The 19,029-nt window shown below is 41.1% G+C and overlaps 1 protein-coding gene across 5 annotated transcripts in view; it reads left to right on the top strand.

The window, feature by feature from the left end:
* Window positions 1-18,791, top strand: part of PRKCA (protein kinase C alpha) — a 160,788-nt gene extending 141,997 nt beyond the window's left edge. For all 5 annotated transcript variants that reach the window (XM_057418673.1, XM_057418671.1, XM_057418670.1 and 2 more), the window contains 6 exons: window positions 1,388-1,450; window positions 1,944-2,082; window positions 8,226-8,306; window positions 9,698-9,805; window positions 12,210-12,350; window positions 16,236-18,791. In XM_057418673.1, the coding sequence (XP_057274656.1) occupies window positions 1,388-1,450; window positions 1,944-2,082; window positions 8,226-8,306; window positions 9,698-9,805; window positions 12,210-12,350; window positions 16,236-16,400 (697 nt within the window). In that variant the 3' untranslated portion in view covers window positions 16,401-18,791. The remainder of the gene's footprint in view (window positions 1-1,387; window positions 1,451-1,943; window positions 2,083-8,225; window positions 8,307-9,697; window positions 9,806-12,209; window positions 12,351-16,235) is intronic.
* Window positions 18,792-19,029: the final 238 nt, after the last annotated feature.

The following is a 19,029-nucleotide window of genomic DNA, read 5'->3' as shown; positions in this document are numbered from 1 at the left end:
CGAGCAAAGGCATGCGATGCCTGCTTTAAAAGTGACAAGAATTTAAACAAGGCATCAGGAAATTAAAGATGTTACTTGTTATGCTGGTGTTGTTTTTCAAGGCGAATATAAAAGTGATTAGAACATTTCAGACTGAATTAATGTTACAGGGAAAGGCAATACCAATAGACTCAGGACTGCAATATAAATCATAGTTTATACAAGATAAATTCAGTGTATAGCTTGTGAGAATATCTCTGGTGTTATTATTGAAGGGGTTTTGTGAGGAGCTAATAAATGATTAGAAGTTGTTTATATACATGATCCCTTTTAGGTAATTGTACATCTGGCATATCAGTGAGCAACTGATAATGATCTGTAGCATATCAAATGTGAATACATCCATCAGTACCATTTTAGTCATGCTTCTGTCATCTCATCCTCATTTATTAGTGTTTCATAAATTATTTACCAATGAAACTTTGGAATCAAGTGTGACCAACTGTTTCAAGAATTAAGCTGAAATAATTTCTCATTTTGATGTAAGTAATCAGTGCTTCCTTAAATGAGAGGCCTTCTAAATATAAGTATCTGAGATAGAGAACAAGATTTCACAACTTGCTGAATAAAAACTAGAAGGTGTCAGATCCTCCTTGACTCCCAACTAATGTAACTTGCCAACACCCGTTGAAAGCTATGGTACTTTATGACAGCTTATGCCTGTGGAGCATCTTCCAGCACACGCATTCACGAACACCTCTGATCAAGTGTTTGAGCTGAGCTTCCCTTTCCCTTATGCTAGCCTAAAAATTAATCTCATCTTTAAATAATCCTCTCACATATAATTTGCACAGTTCCACAGCAACTGGCTTCAAACATCCATCAGTGTTACATATCTTTTAACTGCATTCAGCAATTATAGTTTATATGGTAATCATTTTAATTAGCTTTATGTAATTAATCTATTAACAGCCTGTATAAAGGAATACCATTTCTGCAGCTTATTTCAGGGCATGTGAATTGCGATGTACATTGAGCAGCATCCTGCGTTCAGCCTTGATATGTGATTAAAGATAATGACCTTTGCAGGCAGAGTTAGATCAAAGCAGTAAAATGCTGTGCTCCTGCACCATTTTCTTGTGATCTGGGGAGATATTTTCATACTTTTTTCTAAATTCTACGTAATTTTATCATCAAATACTCAAAATGTTTCTGTTAAAGTCAAGTTGAAGTATCTTTTATGTCATCCGCCTGCAATATGTACTTTTTTACTTTATGTGGATACCCCATGTATATTATATACTTTATATGCTATTATGCCATCATTCTTTACCATGATGCATTTCCAGACTGTTTTGCCTGAAGGAAATCATGAGGCAATAAGAAATCTGTTGGTTTTTTCATACAGGTTCTATGCAGCTGAGATCTCAATCGGGTTATTCTTTCTCCATAACAGAGGGATTATTTATAGGTGAGTATAACCTGACATAAACTATTTCTGAACGGAAAGGATCAGTTTCTTTAATATTTCTGTGCATTTTTAAAGCCTTTTTTGTAAGAAGGAATCACTGCAGTGTTCTTTTTGTTGTGTCACTGCTTGACCTGAGCGTTTCCAACATCTGTGCTCTGCCCAGTGCAAATGAAAACTCTTGAAAATGAAAAACATTATGTAGTGAATTCCTGTGTGTTGCTGAACACTTTCACACCCTCAGAAGTCTCAGTGTGAGTGTGCTCATGGTCATACACAGCCATCTCTTCATTGGTTTTCCATTTTCAGGGCTTATGGTCCTTCTTATGTGTCTGCAGTGCGGTGCCCCGCTCCCTCCAGGCTGCTGTGCATGTGCAGCCCTGTTCCCTCCACCCCTCAGAAAAGCCACACATGTTCCTCACCTAGACTCAGATGTAGATAAGTTGGCCCTAGTTGATCCTAAACATTAACATTAAATTACTGTGATTCTTCATAGAGATCTGAAATTAGATAATGTGATGTTGGATTCAGAAGGACACATTAAAATTGCTGATTTTGGAATGTGCAAAGAACATATGTTAGATGGAGTAACAACCAGGACCTTCTGTGGCACTCCAGACTACATTGCACCAGAGGTAAATATTTACCATTTCAAGAACCTTTTAGTTTCTCAGATGAAAATTGTCCCTACACGAATCTCACACCACCAAGTTCTGATTGCTGTCACTCTGGATCCTCTGCGGATGGTACCATTTATACTTCTGCAGGTATATCGAATAACTTTGTGAATGAATACAGTACTATCAATAAGACTTCCCTGTTCTAAAAAATACCCGATTGATTGAAAACCTGACTTCTTATTAAATCAGAGCTTCAGAGTTTGTTGCTGAGGTTGTTGATGAGGTCAGCACACGTTTTACTGGGAGCAAACCCAGCTTCTTTAATGTATTTTTTCCTACAGCTGCCAAAATCCCTCATTTAAAGGGTTGTTTGGCGTTTTCAGGACACCACAAACTATTTGTTGCTTTCTGGGAGAGGTCTCATGAGGTCTTGAAGCCTTTTCTGCCCTCCCTGCAAAACTACTTTGTCTTTTCCAGGCCACGTCTTACAATCAGGGGAAGTTTAGATTGGATCTAAGGAAGAAATTCTTTCCTGTGAGGGTGGTAAGGCACTGGAATGGGTTGCCCAGGGAGGTTGTGAATGCTCCATCCCTGGCAGTGTTCAAGACCAGGTTGGACGAGGCCTTGGGTGAGATGGTTTAGTGTGAGGTGTCCCTGCCCATGGCAGGGGGGTTGGAACTGGATGATCTTAAGGTCCTTTCCAACCCTAACTGTTCTGTGATTCTACAAATGGTACACAGGTATCTTGAGTTATTGCTCTTGATCTCAGGAAAGCTCCAGTCATTGGAAGCCTGAACAAAGCCAAAAGATAAATCAGGGCTTGAACAGAGTTGACATAAGAAATCCATCATTTGCCTTGAGTTTTGTGTGACTTGGTGATCCTTGTGCTGCATTCAAGCCACTGAAAATCGGATTCAAACACGAACATAACTGAAATGGGTCCGAAGTGAGAATGTGATGGTGAGCAGCACGGTTCTCGTTTCAAGCACTGTGATCAATACGAGCTTAGGGTTAAGATTTGGAGTCTGGATGTGATTTGTGTTTTAAGCATTTAGGTATAAAACATTAAAAACAAGCACATGTGGTGATGTGGAAATGATTCAAATATATGAATATTAAAATCTGGTGTTTGGCCATACTGAGCTTTCAAGAGTCTTGATTTGTTTGGCTGCAAATTCAGTGCAAGAGGCTGGATCCTCATCCAAGATACTCAGTTTTTTCACTTGAGTGCTGGGCAAGAGGCAGCTCTGGCTGGAACATTTCTGGCTGTAATTGAATGTTTGCTGGAATATGGGAGATTTATACACAGACAAGTAAATCAGTATCTAAGGTAAATTTTGTCATGTCTGTGAAACTGGGATGAAAAATAGTTTGATTTTTTTCTCTTGCTTATTTACGCTTTTCAGAGTGAAATATTATGTATTCTAAAACCTTGTTTTTCCCAAATTGCTGCTGCTTGCATAAGGATATCGGAACAACCAAAGCAGTATTTCATTTTTGCCTGTCAAAACATAAATGAAGCCAATATTACACATTTAAAAAGTGTCCTTTCTGTGGCAATAGTCTGGTGCCAGATAATACCAAAGAACGTGTTGTCAGTGCCAAAATGCTCAATATGGGTCAGCGTTGGAATGATTTATTTCACTTTATTGGGAAATATCACATAAAGAAATAAGCCTTTGAGCAAAACATTCACTAACTGGAAGGAAATCAGTCTTTCTATTGCATTACAAACAGATAGACTTATTTTTCTTTAGTTGGCTGATTTTCTTTCATTTCTGAACACATTATTGCAGCTGACAAACTGCTAACTAGGTCTGTGGTAAAAGTAAAGTTCATGTGTTGCTTGCAGGAGCATTTCAGCGTGTTTCCATGGGCTTAAATTTATTATAGGTTATAATGAGGAGGCATTTGCACGGTACCATTTCTCTGCTGGGCGGAGATAAATGAGCTAAATCTAAATGAACCACTGAAGGTACCTAAAGTAGACTTGTCCTGTGAGTGTGTTGCACTCAGATGTAGTGAATTAGCTCTTTTCATTAGTATCTGGGAAATAATGTGACAGCAGTGGGGTCTGGAGGAGCTCATGCTGCCTCTATATGGGGTATCCACAGACAGTTCAGAGAGAGGATGGCTGGAAGGACCATACAGGGACACCTCAGCTGGCTTCACGTGTACAATCTCCAGACAGAAAAGCAGAGGAATGTGATGCTGCATTCAGCAAAGTGGACTTGCGCACTTTGGAGTACTGTAAAATTATACTTTCCTTTTTTAATGGTTGGGAAAGTTTGCATTTATTGTTACTTAGGTGTGTAGCACACTGGAATTAATATTTATTTTGTTATGCTGTGCAATTCGAGAGAAGTGCAGAGGTTAAACTCCACAGGAATCCCAGGTCTGACCACTTCTGTCAGGCAGAAAGTGGTTATCTCCTTATTGATGTGCTGAACTCAAATATTTATGGTTGGATTGATAAAACAGCTGTGAAATCAATTACATCTTTGTGTTTCCTTGACCAGTCAAGAGAGACAGAAGGAGATGGATGTCAAAAGGATTAGCTGGAAGGGATTCTGCCAGCACAGCCCGCTGCCTGTGGTGTGGTGCTGAACCATCAGCATCCCTGCAGCAGCTGGGGCGCTGATTTTAACTTTCCAAAGAACTTAAATTAAAAGCTCAGTTTCCTTTCTCCTCCATCCAATAGCCTCAAAATCTTAAGTTCTAACTTGCATCTGCCAGGAATCTGGGAGGCTGGTAGGTATTACAAAGGCTTGGAGAGCGTACCTTTGACTGTTCCTTGTGCTAGTAATATTTATTCTTTTAATAACTGAGTTTTAACTTCTCCAGTAGACATTAGGTGCGTTCACACAAGACATTCTCTTGCCTCTGGGATACAATCTTTTCATCCCAACTGGCTACCAGCTGCAAGCTGCAGTGATCTGAACATTCCTCCAAATTGCTGGTATTAATCTGTGTCCTGCTCTTAACTGTGCCTTCCTTGGAGGAAAAACAGAAAATAAAAAGGAAAAAAGCAATCCACATTCCTCTGCCAGTTTGGCTTGATGAAAGCAATTCCTCCTGAGCTCTCAAATCCACAGACCCTGGAAAGGCAGAGCTCTTTAATAGAGAGGTAAAATGGGCCATGTGACATGGAAAAGGAGATGAAAAAGGCAGTAATTGAAATTAATGATGGAGAAGGAGGGGAAGGGAAGCATCCTGTCAACTTTCCACTCCTCCCTGGCCAGTAAAGGCAGAGATCATATCTGGAGGAGGGTACAGGTCTTCATTTCTAGACAGCTGAGCTCCCTCAGTGCTCTGGGTCTGCTCTGCACACTGCGCTGAGAGGGGAGGTCATGTTAATGTACCCCTATTTGTTCTAACAGGTATCAGAGTTGTTCCGTGAAGATAGGATTATTTTGGCAGCTGCTGCAAAGCCGGTGATGGCTCCGAGTGCAGCAGCTGGGAGGTAATACCAGGATGATTTCTGGATGAGGAGGAGGGAACTACTGCAGATACGACATTTAGAATTTGCTGACTTTGTACCAGTGCATGTTTGACTGTATACTGAAAACTCATCTACTTCCTCCCACATGTAACTCCTTCCCTGAAGTGAGCGTTCTTTCCTCTCATTTACATTTTCCAATGAACACTTTGAATAGCTCCCAATATTATGATTAAGCACCAGATCCTATGCACGACGTGCAGGTTGGTGAATGAATGTGGCAGATGGCTTTTGTGTGTTTCACTTATGTCATATCCTTGCCAGGACAAAGCTGGTGATTCAGATAGGGCGTATTTGGTTAGGATTAAAGGAAAAAGACTTCCAGTGTACAGCAGCAGACATGGACAGTGCCACCTTTTCCTACTGCAATAGGTTCAGGGGCAAAAGTGTCTTCATTGCATTTGCAGTGGCACCTTTCCAGCCTTGATGTCCGTATTTACTTCTCAATCCCACTCTTTCATCATCCAGCTGGTTCAGGCGAGGGAAGTGTGTGCCAGCTCAGAGGGGGCACTGGTCTCTTTGTCAGATGCTTCAGCTGATGTTGACATGTGGCACCAAATAGGACACAAATTTTAGTGACTCTGACCATATGTTAGGTTAAATGCAGGAGCTTTTTCATGTTGATTCTGTCTCTCAATGATTCTGCTTGATATTCTCTCACACAGGCAGATTTAATTAGGGCAGATTACATTTGCTGATGACAATGCTATTCAGAGAGCAGCCTCATCTTGACTCACCTCTTGCTGGGTAAACAAACACTGAGTCCATGCTTTGTCACATCTCCAACGTTATGACATTGCGTTGCCATGTTTAAAAGGTTTCCTCTCCTCGGTCATCCCCTCAAACTCTCACAGTAGGAAGGGAGCAGACTGCTCCTGGACAGACCCCACTGCCAGCCTGGGAGCTGTGGTGATGTAGCAGCATTTTCTTTCTCGCTGCTCCGGGTCCATCTTTTTCTCATTTGCTAATTGAAATAAACTGTTCCTATCAAAGCCACTTTCCCAAAGTGCCCTTATTGTACAAAATGTTCTGCCTGATAAATTAATGACTTCTGAAAAATATCCCTTTTATTTGATAAAATGCTCATTTCCGTAAAGCCTGGAGAGATGGTCAGAGAAGGGCTGAGGATAAAATGGGTTTTATCATTTTCTGTATATAAAGACCAGTCTTCTTTCTGGATAAGATTTTGCAAGTCTTTGGTCTTTTGAGAAGCAGCACTGATTCCAGCTAGCCTCTGGGAACTTACTGGTGATAGAAATTGAAGGGAGAGTAACCAAGTATGTGAACCACAATAATATGAAATGAATGTCCCAAATATATATTTTAAAGCCCATATTACTGCTAAAAGACAAGTAATAAAGATTGCCTTTATGTAGGACCTTCCACCTGGGAATCTTGTTATTACCTCTGGTTGTGTTATACATTTCAAAGTACGATTGGTTTTGAAATGCTTTGCTTAGAAACATGGCAGTAATTTTTAATTCATGTACTGCTGTTATCCCCAGGAAGAACATATATTCTCCCAGAGACTGTAATTTTATTTAGTAGCCAGGCAGTCCTGCTTTATTGAACTGGTGACTCACTGTTTTCCTGAGAAACTATAGAACTTGCCAGTTTAACTTCTCTTGCAGACAACTAAAAAGTCTAGGGTATGTGATGTGTGTCTTAGCAATTCGTCTCATAAAGAACAAAAAAGCATGTAAACAGGAAAATAAATGCAAGCCCATCTGCAGTCATGACAGCCTCAGTTCTCTGCTTATTCTAGTGGAGCAGTGGCGTTGGGGCTGGAGGCTGTGGTACTGCCTTGTCCGTTGCGGATGGACAGCGGTCAGGACATCCTGCATCTCTTCACGATTCACAGTATCCCTTCACAGTGGTTTAGAAAGAGAGCTGAGAGAAACCTGCACCTCAGAACTCCTCTCTAGCATGCCCAGTGCATCTCTTAAATAAATGAACACTCACCTCTGAAGAAGCCTCGATTAAAGCAAATGGCACGAGGGGACCTGCGTGCTCTTGCCGCACACAGCCTTTTAGTGTGTCAGAACTCAATTTGCGCTTCAATTTGAGGCAGATGTGAACCCAGAAGATGCAAAATACCTGATAGTTCCATTAGGCTGAACAGCAGAAAGCCCTTTCTTTCTGGTGTTGCTGGTATCTGGCTTTGTACTGAGTATTTTAGTCATGCAACTTGGGAAAATGTAACTGGGCTGTTCAGGGTTTTGCTCTTTTCTTCATTTTGGATCCCTTTTATAGCAGAACAAAAACATGAATACTGAAAAGAAGGGCTTAACTATTGATAGCCTGTAAGTGAAGTGAGTCTTCTCTCCTGATTTCAAGCTGACACAAATGGATGGATAATACTTTTGCCTTGTCTCCTACACTGTGCTGCCGTACTTCCTCCTTTGCCTTCAAGTGCACGTCCCGGGGTTTCCCAAGAGCCACATTTCCCAGGCTATCAGAGTACCAAAAGATGTGGGTGGATTTGCAGAACAATCCAACTCCGACTGAAACCAGTGATTACCTGGAGTGAGGATGTCAGGACTGGTGTTCTGGGCTTTTTGGAGGAAATATGTTTTCTCTGCGTGTCTCTATCTAATATGTCACTGGGTGTTGGTTAACATAGGGGTTTTTTCTTTGGTTTGTTTTTGTGATTATACAGATTATTGCTTACCAGCCCTATGGGAAGTCTGTGGATTGGTGGGCATATGGAGTGCTGCTCTACGAGATGTTGGCTGGCCAGGTAAGAGTTACCCTCTCATGCTCACTGGGACTTCCTCCCGCAGCTGCTGTCTTTCAAGGCTGCCTAAAAGCCTAGACCATTAGAGGACAAGACCGGGGCATTTCGTACATTATCTCCTTCTAGTCTTGACTGACTGAACTAAGAATGTATTTATGCTTTAAGCATTTTCCATTGCACCCACATAATCAAGCACTGCCTTTGAATACGGCTTCTTTGTACCGTAATAATGTTATAAATAGCCATCTTCAAAATTGAATGGGAGACACTTGAGCAGAAAAATGCGTGTCAAGTTGAAGAAATGCCATTTAGTAGTTTGAAAGCACGGGGAAACATTATGAGAGTGTGTACATGCTCTGCATTGCAGTTAAGTCACAATAATACAGTTTTGTGTTGTATGTAATAGCAGTAAAGTAGGGGTCTCGCTACTTGAAATGTGCTCAGCTACAGACCCCTTATTCTGCGCAGTTAATGCGATGCTGCTCTCTGAGTCACTCAAGTAGAAAGGCAATACTGTACAGCAGTGAATGGCAGATAACTACCAACTTTAAGGAATTATATTAGTCTTGAGTTGGAAAACATTTCTGCAGTTGGCTTTCAATGGGTGTTAGCTAGAGGCATGCAGTTCCTAAGCTTAAAACATACATTTTTAACAAGTGCCTTTAATACTTTCTCTACCAAATTCCAGTTGGCATTTTTAAAGCTTCTAAAGTGTAGCAATTGCGGTTGTTAACATTTACAGTCTGCACTGCAAATATGAGGCATCTGAACGCTTTTCAGAAAATGAGATCTACCATTAGCTGAGTCCTGCTCCTGGTCTCTCCCCCACGGGCACTTTCTTCATCACCTATCTTTAAACATAAAATGCAGCCCTTTCTTGTGATTAGCTTCCCTTTCACAGAAGCAGAACCTACAGCCATGTTTTGTGAAACAAACTGGAGCATAACTGGAATTAAGTGGGGAATGGATCAAGGGAATTAAAAGTCAGTCTCCAGAGTTCACCCTTTTTAAGTATTTTGACTGTTGAGCGCACAGTAGCTTTAAAAACTGATAAAAGATGGACACAAAGATAATCCTGCACACATTTCATTAACCTGGCTGCCATGTGGGGGCAGAAATGAACTTTTCTCCTCAATTTCTACCTGAGCCTGATAAACCCTTCTGGGTCAGAAGATACCCAAGCTGCAGATGGCGGGGAGTTTGGTGTCTGTTCCTGGGTAAGGACCACTGCTGTGTACTGATCTCTTTGGGCATCTGTGATTGACAGGAGGCAGGTTGCTGGGCTGGATGCACCTTTGTTTGACCCAGTGTGGCCACGGGATTGTCATGCCATTTTATAAAAAGTGGAGGATTATTAAAAAAGGAAATAACTTGCTGTGATTTATTTTCAACAGCCTCCATTTGATGGAGAAGATGAAGATGAGCTTTTCCAGTCCATAATGGAGCATAATGTTTCCTATCCAAAGTCGCTGTCCAAAGAAGCCGTCTCCATCTGCAAGGGGGTGAGATAGATGCTTTTTTATCTTTAAGTTCCTTTTTGGCAATCCTTGTGAATAACTAAATTTGTCTGGCTTTGATAAGGCACTGCTGATTTTTAAGTGCAACTTCTGTTAGGCAGTGCTAAGCTAAATTGTCATGAAGCGCCAATCGCTTGGTGTCACTGGTGAGCATTGAGCTCTTCCTGTGTTGCAGCTTTTCTTATGGTAAGAGCAAATGTCGGGATCAGTAGCTGCCAAATCCAAAATCCAAATCCAAAGCAGAATCCATACACCAAATCCAAAGTGTGGAATATCTCCACCCATCTCACCTCTCAACCCTCTGCAGCACAACCGCTGTTTTGCAGGTGACATTTTCAAGCTTGGATGGATACCAAATAGTCCAGTGAGTCTTCAGCCCAGTGTGCCCAATGACAGCAGCAGAGCTAGAGAGTTAATAATATTTAAATGTAGGTAAAGATGAGCTTATGTGAAAGTCTTTAGTGTAAATGCAAGAAAACCATGGGGAAATCCTGACCCAGGGGTAACCTGTGTGGCCTGAAATTGATCTTAAATTCCTAGGTAATTTAATTTGCTTTCAGGTTTGGGGGTTTTTTGGACTTCAGGGGATGAGCTCAGGGAAAAGAAGAATTCATTTGATTTCTGCTTTGGCTCCATGTGATTCCCTGTAGTACTGTCAGTGTGTGGCTTTTTCAAACCACCTTCTATAAAGCATTCCCTGATGTCTTATTTCCACTGATAAAATATCACTGCATTTAGTGCCAGTTAATTTGGTGTTTACTTTCTTCCTTTCCTTTGCAACCGTTTATGAAGCATTGCACATGAGCTGGATATTAATCCCTTAAGGAAAAATCATTAAGGAATAGAAAAGCTGTTTAGAAAAAACAAAGGAAAAGGAAAGACCATTCTACTTGTGGAATCCATCCCAGTGTAGATGGCTGGCCAACAAAAACTAAACATGATGATTTTGTAAAGTATATTCATATTGATGCCTTCCCATGAAAATCATATATTCAGACAGCATAGTTTGAACTTGATCTAATTACCCTGTTTTCAGTTCTCCTGCTTGCTGCTGTTCTGCTAGGGAGGTCAGAAAGCTAAAATTGCATTGCCTCCTAGGTTTAAGGTCAAGTCTCTGTGATATTAATATGTTCGTCATCTGTATTAAACTAACAAATTAATCCCAAATTTCAGTAGGCATTATGCCTGATCTAGCAAGTCAATATGAGAAAGCTTCTGAACCTTGTAGTCAGCAGTAGCTCAGCAATCCTGGGACCGTGCACCATTGGGCAAGGCAAATGTGCTCGCTGTGCTCTTGAAGCTGAATTGTCTGCTTGACATCTGTTCCACTGATTCAGTTTGTTGGGTTTGGTGAATGCAGGAAAAAATGAAACTCCTGGAACCACTGTTGATGTTTTCCTCTGTCGCCTACTGTTAAGGGGTTTAGAAAAGGTAACAGAAAGGGGAAGCTTGCAGTAGGATGTGATTCCCAGCCCGGTGCACAGCTGAATTCCCAAAGTCTGCTTAGAGTTACTTTTATTTTAGGTTCAAAATTGGACTCTGATCAACTCGGCATTTGGAGGGAGGCTAAAGCAGAACAGCTGAGGTTTTAAAAAGATATGTTGAGGTATCACTCCCAGCAATGTATCAATCATATAGAATTTCTAAAGGAGCTTCAAACAGTCCCCACAATACTGAAACTGAGAAGTGAAGGCTGCCTTGCTCAGCTCCTCAGGTTCATATCAGTGGAAAAGATTTTAAGGAGCTTGTTAATGAAGGGAGCACATTATTGTTTCCAAGCATGCAAAGCTGGTGGCTTTTGGTTTTGCTTTTTTTTCCCCGTCTGCTTATCTGTGCAACTGAGTATAGTATTGACCAAGATGTCATTAAGGATGCAAGGGAGGAAACGCAGATTAGATATTGTCAGCCGGGTGCCAACAAACTGTAGGCTCTGTAATGAGATGTCTTGAACAAGCCCAGAAAAATGAAGCAGGGGGAGTTGTACTTTGTACAGCTTTAGTATACTGGCATTTATTGAGTTTAATTGATGGTTGAGGTAGGGCAGGAGCTGTTCTGGAGATTTATAAGACTGAACTGGAAGACCAAAGGGGAAATTCAGGAGTGAGTTGTGAGCAAACCAAATGGCAATGTGCCCCAGGCACTGCCTGCCCACCACACCTCCAGCAGCAACCTCTGCTCGAGTGCAGACCTTCATTTTCCTGCTGATGTGCTGTCTCCAGTGACCAAACCAGAAAAGTAACCTTCAAAATGTGAATATTAGCTTTTCAAAACAATTCTATCAGCAACTTGGATCTTCAGGAGACGAGCGAGAGCGCTGTGGTCTGGGGAAAGTCCATCTCACTTTCATTCCTGCGTTGAGTTTAATCACTTGGTGTTTTCTTCCTAATAGCTAATGACTAAACACCCGGCAAAACGCCTTGGCTGTGGCCTTGAAGGTGAAAGAGACATCAGGGAACATGCTTTCTTCAGAAGGATCGACTGGGAAAAACTGGAAAACAGAGAGATTCAGCCACCTTTCAAACCTAAAGTGGTGAGTGAGATGCCAAGTACTTCCCTCGCTAATGGTGTCTGCAGTCATGCCTTCCCGCGGGGTGAGATTAATGTTGGCGTGATGGTGCTGCAAATCTGGGACACTGCTAAAATAAGGCAATTGGATTATGGCAGACCAGTCTGAAAATCTGCTCGTGTTCTGGTGTAACCCTGTGTACGGTGTGCCATGCGGAAAAGTCTCTCAGTGGTTTGAGTCTGGACATGCTACACGAGAAGTTAAAACAGGGAAAATCGGCATATTCACATCAGCCACTGTAATAAAGGCAGCTCCCAGCTGTCTCCTCTGAATAACATGAAGTTAGTGATTAAAGGTATCTGAATTACTGGCGTACACAGCACATGGGGTTTGGATTCCCCATCCTAGAGTGACATCTGCTGAGTTTGCAAGAATGATCCCTGGTTTATTATTGATGTTTGCTACATGGTTTGCACGTCTATCTGCAGGAGTGTTTTAGAAATCCAAACACGTGAAAGATGTTCTTAGAATGAGGGCTGTTTGTGTAATGGAATTTGAAGATCTGTGTTTGTTGATGCAGGATTTCTTTCAGTGGGCACCGTCCGCTGTATTGACAGGCAAAGAAAAGCATTGCACACTAGAGGACAAACATCCAGGAGCAGCTGTAAACTGTTTTGCCCTAACATTGACTCTTTCTTCTCCAACACTTTCTTTGTTTCAACTGAGATGTGTAGCTGGCTGTAGCGCTGCAGGTAGAGGATCCTTGCTCTGTACCTTTACCCACAGAGTGTACCTTTACCCACACAGGTGGTGTGGTATCACAAGAACACATTCGCCTACAAGTGATTGTTTCACATCACTGGGACAGCTGCATGCTGAGAAGAGTGTTTTGTGCCAGGGAAAACCTCGTGCATACGCTGTGGATTTCGCACGCAGGGAAGGGTGTAAATAGGTGAAGAACGTGTGGTGCTGCCAGGCCTGACCAGCTCATCCCCAGGGCTCTCTGTCTAAGGGGAGCTGCACCTCTTGAAAGCACATTTTATGGAAGATTTTCATTGCATGCTTCTTGAGTCAAAGATAATCATAAAGGAAACCTACCTTCACACCTCTACGTTCTGTTAGCTCAGGAGCTGAGTCCATGGAGCCTCCTTCAAGTTAAAAGTAACACCAGCATGAAGGTCCTAAACTCCTGAAGTGTGGTCTGCTTCCATCATAGCACGCTTTGTGGCAGATCCTGCCTCCTGTTTAGAGCAGCTGTGCTCTATCTCCCTAGTTATCAGGACCTGATTTGTTTATACAGGCTGCTATTAAATACACCAAGGCATATTCACATAGAGCCTAACTTTGCCAGATGAAAAGGACTTGAAATCCAAGTCTGATCTTTACATACCCTGGGTATAAATTTTATTGTGGTTGCTGATTCTGTTTGCATTAGAATCACAGAATCATTCATTAACTTGGCACTGCCAAGTCCACCACTAAACCATGTCCCTCAGTGCCACATCTGCACGTCTTTTAAATACCTCCAGGGATGGATATTGATTCTAGAAAGCAAAAAATCACACAACCCTTAATCTGTTTGAAGATGTGGATGTATTTATAGGGTTTGTTTGTAGGTGCATCTTCTCTGAGAAGCACATTGCTGCGGGAATAATCCTGCTGCTTTTGCACACAGGAATGGTTCTCATTCAAACACAGAGCTGCAGATTTCGGGTCAGCAGTTGGTCAGTTTAAATAACGTGTTCCCTTCCAGACTGACATTTCACAGGCTGTAGACACAGAGTGGTTATTTGGCAAGGACGTTTTACTTGTAAGTTTAGGAGTTCTAGGAGTCCCTGTTTCCAGTTTTGCTTTAATACTGCATTAACACAGTGCTGATCTTTAATGTGAAGACAGATAAGTATATGAAGATGCAAAATTATTAATATTTATAAATTCTATTGAAAATATATTTTTATAATATAATTGATAAATTATTGTATTTGCACACACAAAAAAATACCCAAATTTCACATTAGTTATTTCTTAGCCTCTACTAATGTAAGCAATAGTGAGAGACCTAATGGAGTCGGGGATTTTGATTTCAATATACAGTTTGTTTGAATAGCTTCCACTTGCTGAAAAAAAGAAGAGGAAAAAAGAAGAATAAAAGACAAAAAAGCATTATTCTGTAGAAGGGTGATGTGTATCTTTAGAACATCTTTTTAGCATAAAGTCTTCCCTGTATAAATAGCACTTCTTTGCTGCTCTGAGTTGACTGTACTGCCTCGGAATAAATTTGACTGTTAATTTGGGGATACATCGACTTTCATTCCACTGATGCAGAGATTTCCTCTTGTCAAAGTTGAGCTCTGTCCATTCTTGTTCTCCAGAGATTCTGTACCAAAATGCATTGGCTTCAGTGGGCACCAGGGTACTCGGTGAGTGAGAATCCTCGATGAAAAAGCAGATTACTTTTAGCCTTTAACCTCTTGAAGTGTCCCTCTGCTTGTGTCCTTCCAAGACTGAACAAGTGTCCTTCTGTGAGCACTGCAGTCCAGTACCTGAGCATGCATTTTTCATCTGAAATACAAACCAGCTTGTGCCTCAGGCAGCAAAAGTTCTTTGCAGCTCAGATCAGATGGCATGTGCCAGTCCAGGATGTGCCAGGTGCTTTGCAAGAACACTGGCAACTGTGCTATTTTCAAGACAGCCAAACATCTCACCCTTGAATTCCCTTAATGGGCCCTCTTCAGTTGGTTTCTCCTATAAATACACAGATTTATCTATGTTGCATTAGTTTAGAAAAATCAATGTTTAATGTTGGTCTGTTTATGAACCGTATTCTACCCTTTCCAAGTTATCCTTTAAGGCTGAAGATAATAGTGTCATGTTATAGCCTCTAAATCCACATATAGATACACTGTAGGGATGGATAGAGAGGAAAGAGGGACAACAGGAAGAAAGCTTCAGTGCTTTATCATACAACCACATTTTGCTTGAATATCTGTTACAGTAGATAGTTTTGAGATGAGGTTGACCCGTTTCCTTTAGACCTCTCCACAGTATTCAATGCATAGTCTTCCCCAGACATGCATTTTTTTCTTGCACCCAAGCTGATTTTGTTCTGGTCCCACCTTCATCCTTTTTAACTTGCTTCTAATGCTACTGCCCTGCCTTTTCGAGTGTTCTCTGCATTACTCAAAACTATCCTTTCTGCAAACCCGGGTTCTTTTGTTTTCTATTCTGAATGGGTTGTGTTCATGTGTCACTATATATAACCACCTTCTTAGCTGGGCTTCGTGAGATGATGTGTCTCTTCTCTTAGACAAAAAATGGAGGAAACCTGTGATAGCACATTTTGGGATGAGGATCCCAGGATGCGCTCCCTGCCCCAGCTCCCTTCGGTGGTCCCCAGGACTGAAGCTCTGCTGTTTTGAATTTACCAGCTTATATGCTGTACAATGGAGAACCAGAGCATACGGATGAATTGCATTTAGCTTTCTGCAGATTGTGAAGGAAAAAGAGACTAAGAGGAAAATTCAGTTCTGCATCATAAAGGTTTTAAGAAGAATTAAAAGACTTCACAGATAAAGTATCTCTTGCCAATACATGTCCATAAAAATACTTTCTTTCTCCTTTTATATCCCAGTAATTCTGAATATTTCACCCTCTTTACCTCGTCACCTCATTCTGTTAGGTGGGAACTTCTCAGACTCTGTTTTTCATCAGAATTTGTCTGTTAAAAACTTCTCTGTTTGCCTGGATTTTGTTGTTAAAATAGCTGAAAAGAAGATTTTCTCTTAACTACATAGGAGAAAGAAGGGAAAGGCTTACATGTGTCCTGAAAAACTCACAAAAAGCTGGAACTGCCGATCCATTGCCGATGCTTTTTCAGCCCTTTTCCTGTTTCTCTTTGTTTCCTTGCAGTGTGGCAAAGGTGCCGAAAACTTCGACAAGTTCTTCACCCGAGGACAGCCGGTGTTAACGCCTCCGGATCAGCTGGTCATTGCTAACATAGACCAAACAGATTTCGAAGGGTTCTCTTACGTCAACCCCCAGTTCATACACCCCCTTTTACAAAATGTAGCGTGAAGCAGCAGAACGGGAACAGATCCCGCAGCAGGGAATGATCTTTAACCCTACAATGTTTAGGCTTTTGCCTTGTTTGATTCCATTCGGGCCTGGAAATTGTAGGGTTAGAAAGTGTAAGATGGGGGGGGGAAAGGCCACTAATTCAGGTTTTTGGCTTTGCAATAGCGGTGTTGTCTTAATGGGAGATAAATCAGTGCACGGTGCCCACTTACCCTTCTAGAAGGTGCCACTGACTTGGCAAAACTTACCCAGTTTTTGGTACGTTTGATCTTTTTGTAACTTCCTGCTGTCCTTTTGCTCCCTTTTCCACTCTGGTGTGTTAGAATTCATCTAACACGTGCTCTGAAAGAATAAAACCACCTCGAATATTGAGTCCTTCTGTAGAGATGCTGGGAGACGGACGCACTGATTCCCGAGGGACCGCTCCTCCCGGTGACTTCAGGGAGGTGGGCAGCACAAGAGGCTGGAATGGAGGCATCACTGAGAGGGAGAGGCATTGCAAAGGAAATGTTGAAAGCAGTTGTTATGAAAATAGGACAAAACCAATTTGGGTGAGGGTGGGAGGGGGGGATAAAATCAAATTAGACCTTTGTGGCTATGATCCTATAAGCAACTCCAAGTTTAAACGCACTTCAGCGGTGGCCAGATCTCTAGGATCTTTGCTAAGTAGCATGTGATAAACTCAAGGGTGAATTTTTGTCTTTAATAATAATAATAATAGTAATAATTTTAATAATATTTCTGTGAATTTTAATCTCCATGAGATTATTCTGTGATCCAGGGTGCCATTGTTTGTTCAGTTAAGTTAATTTACTCCTCAAGTTTACTGCTAACCGGTTCTAATACCAGTATTTTACTATGGGATTTGTTAACCTGGAATGTAAAAGAAAACTTGTTTATTTACTTATTTACTTGTGTTTATTTATAGTCTGCAGTATAGGGCAGTAAATGGAAGAAAGCATTACATATCCTAAATTCACAACACATAGAGCCCCAAGTGACTTCCTGATTCCTTCAGAATAACTCATGAAAATTAAGTGAGACATAAAAATAATCAGTTTTAATTCAGGAAACTTTGGGCTGTCGAGTAATAAAGCCTGAAAAAAGAAGCACCTAAAACTTGTTTTATTGATAGAATGGAATTTAATACATTTTACATACGCTTCATGCAATGAATTTTGCATGTTTAGTAATAACTCTTAATAATAAGGGTTAATAATAAGCAGATCTATAATATCAACATAATCTTATCCAGCATAGAGTATTATAAAGATTTTATAAAACAAATTGTGCTTTATTTGTGAACCTTCTTGTTCTGAATGACATCATTTAGATTTAGCTAAATGTTTTATTGCTGTCGTTTTGATTTTTACTTTAGGGTTTGGATATTCTTAATGGCTTAGGGAATAATCTCTTTTTTTAAAAGTAGAAATACTTTTAAACTCTAATGGCTACCTGCAGGTTTTATACAAGGTTCAATTAGGCTTTCGTTTTACGTCTGCTTATCACTTACAGGGAAGGAAATCGACTTTATTTGCAATGATGAACACTGTAATTAATGCAATCTTCTCCTCTCCTATCACTTAGATGAAAAATTTTGATAGATCTTCTTACAACTCACCAGAAGATATTAACTCAGATATCAGTGAATACTTTTTGTGCATATTTGGGTTTTGTTACAGCATGTAAAATAGTAGTCAGTGCATTTTCCTTCTTTTTTTCTCCCTTCTGCCTTGTTCCTGTTAGCAGCCGTAGGCACTTTTTGTCTGTCAGATGTGCATGCCGATGCCGGAAGCATGATGTCTCTGTTGCTGCATGCAGACTGATTACAGTTTTTCCAGCATGTAAACATATTCAAAAAGTAAGATATTTGCCATAAAAGACTTAAATTTATACTAGAAGATGTAACTGGGGAGGGGGTGGGAGGGGAATCTACTTTCTAATCATCTTTTATGACAATAAAACATGGAACCTGTGCCAAAGATTCTGTTAGAGCGATCCAATCCTGCAAACTGGTATCCAGGTGGATGGGTTTGACTAACGGGGGTGACCCGTGGTGGAGTGGGACAGTTTGTGTGCGAAACACACCTGGATTTGAGTGGTCACTGCTGTGTTTCTGCTCCTGGGGCACGCTCGGAAGCTGTATTCTTGGTGCCTAGGACACATGATTCACAACACTCCAGGGGTCTCACTTCTGCCTGGTGATAATCCTTTTGCAGCCCCAACTTGAAGCAAAGAGCATCACCCTGGGTAAGAGCGAACAGCAGGCTTTAATGGGTGAACCAAACCATTCCAAGGCATGGGAAAACACACAGCTAATGAGGGGCATTGACCAACGAGCAAGAACTCGGGTTGTTGCCTAAATAAACAGAACTCACCATTTTTAAAACATTTTAGGAGTCAAATTTTTAAACCATTCTGTGTTAAATAAGTTACCAGCCAGGTCTGGGAGTTCATTTTCCTCTCTGTGTATTATATATGGTACTCACCATAAAGCACGTGGACTAATGCTGCATTCATGACTATTTATGTTTTTCTGAATATTATTAGTCTGCTACAGCCCGGAAGATGCAGAAGCATCACGCTGTAGAAGGTAATAGATGCAACAGATTACTAAGGCTCAGATGTG

Source organism: Pezoporus wallicus, unplaced genomic scaffold, assembly GCF_028554395.1.
Source record: "Pezoporus wallicus isolate ANWC-B61680 ecotype Strahan unplaced genomic scaffold, APGP_CSIRO_Pwel_v1 contig_3710, whole genome shotgun sequence".
Lineage (NCBI taxonomy): Eukaryota > Metazoa > Chordata > Aves > Psittaciformes > Psittacidae > Pezoporus > Pezoporus wallicus.
This window is presented reverse-complemented; position numbering and strand designations above follow the sequence as displayed.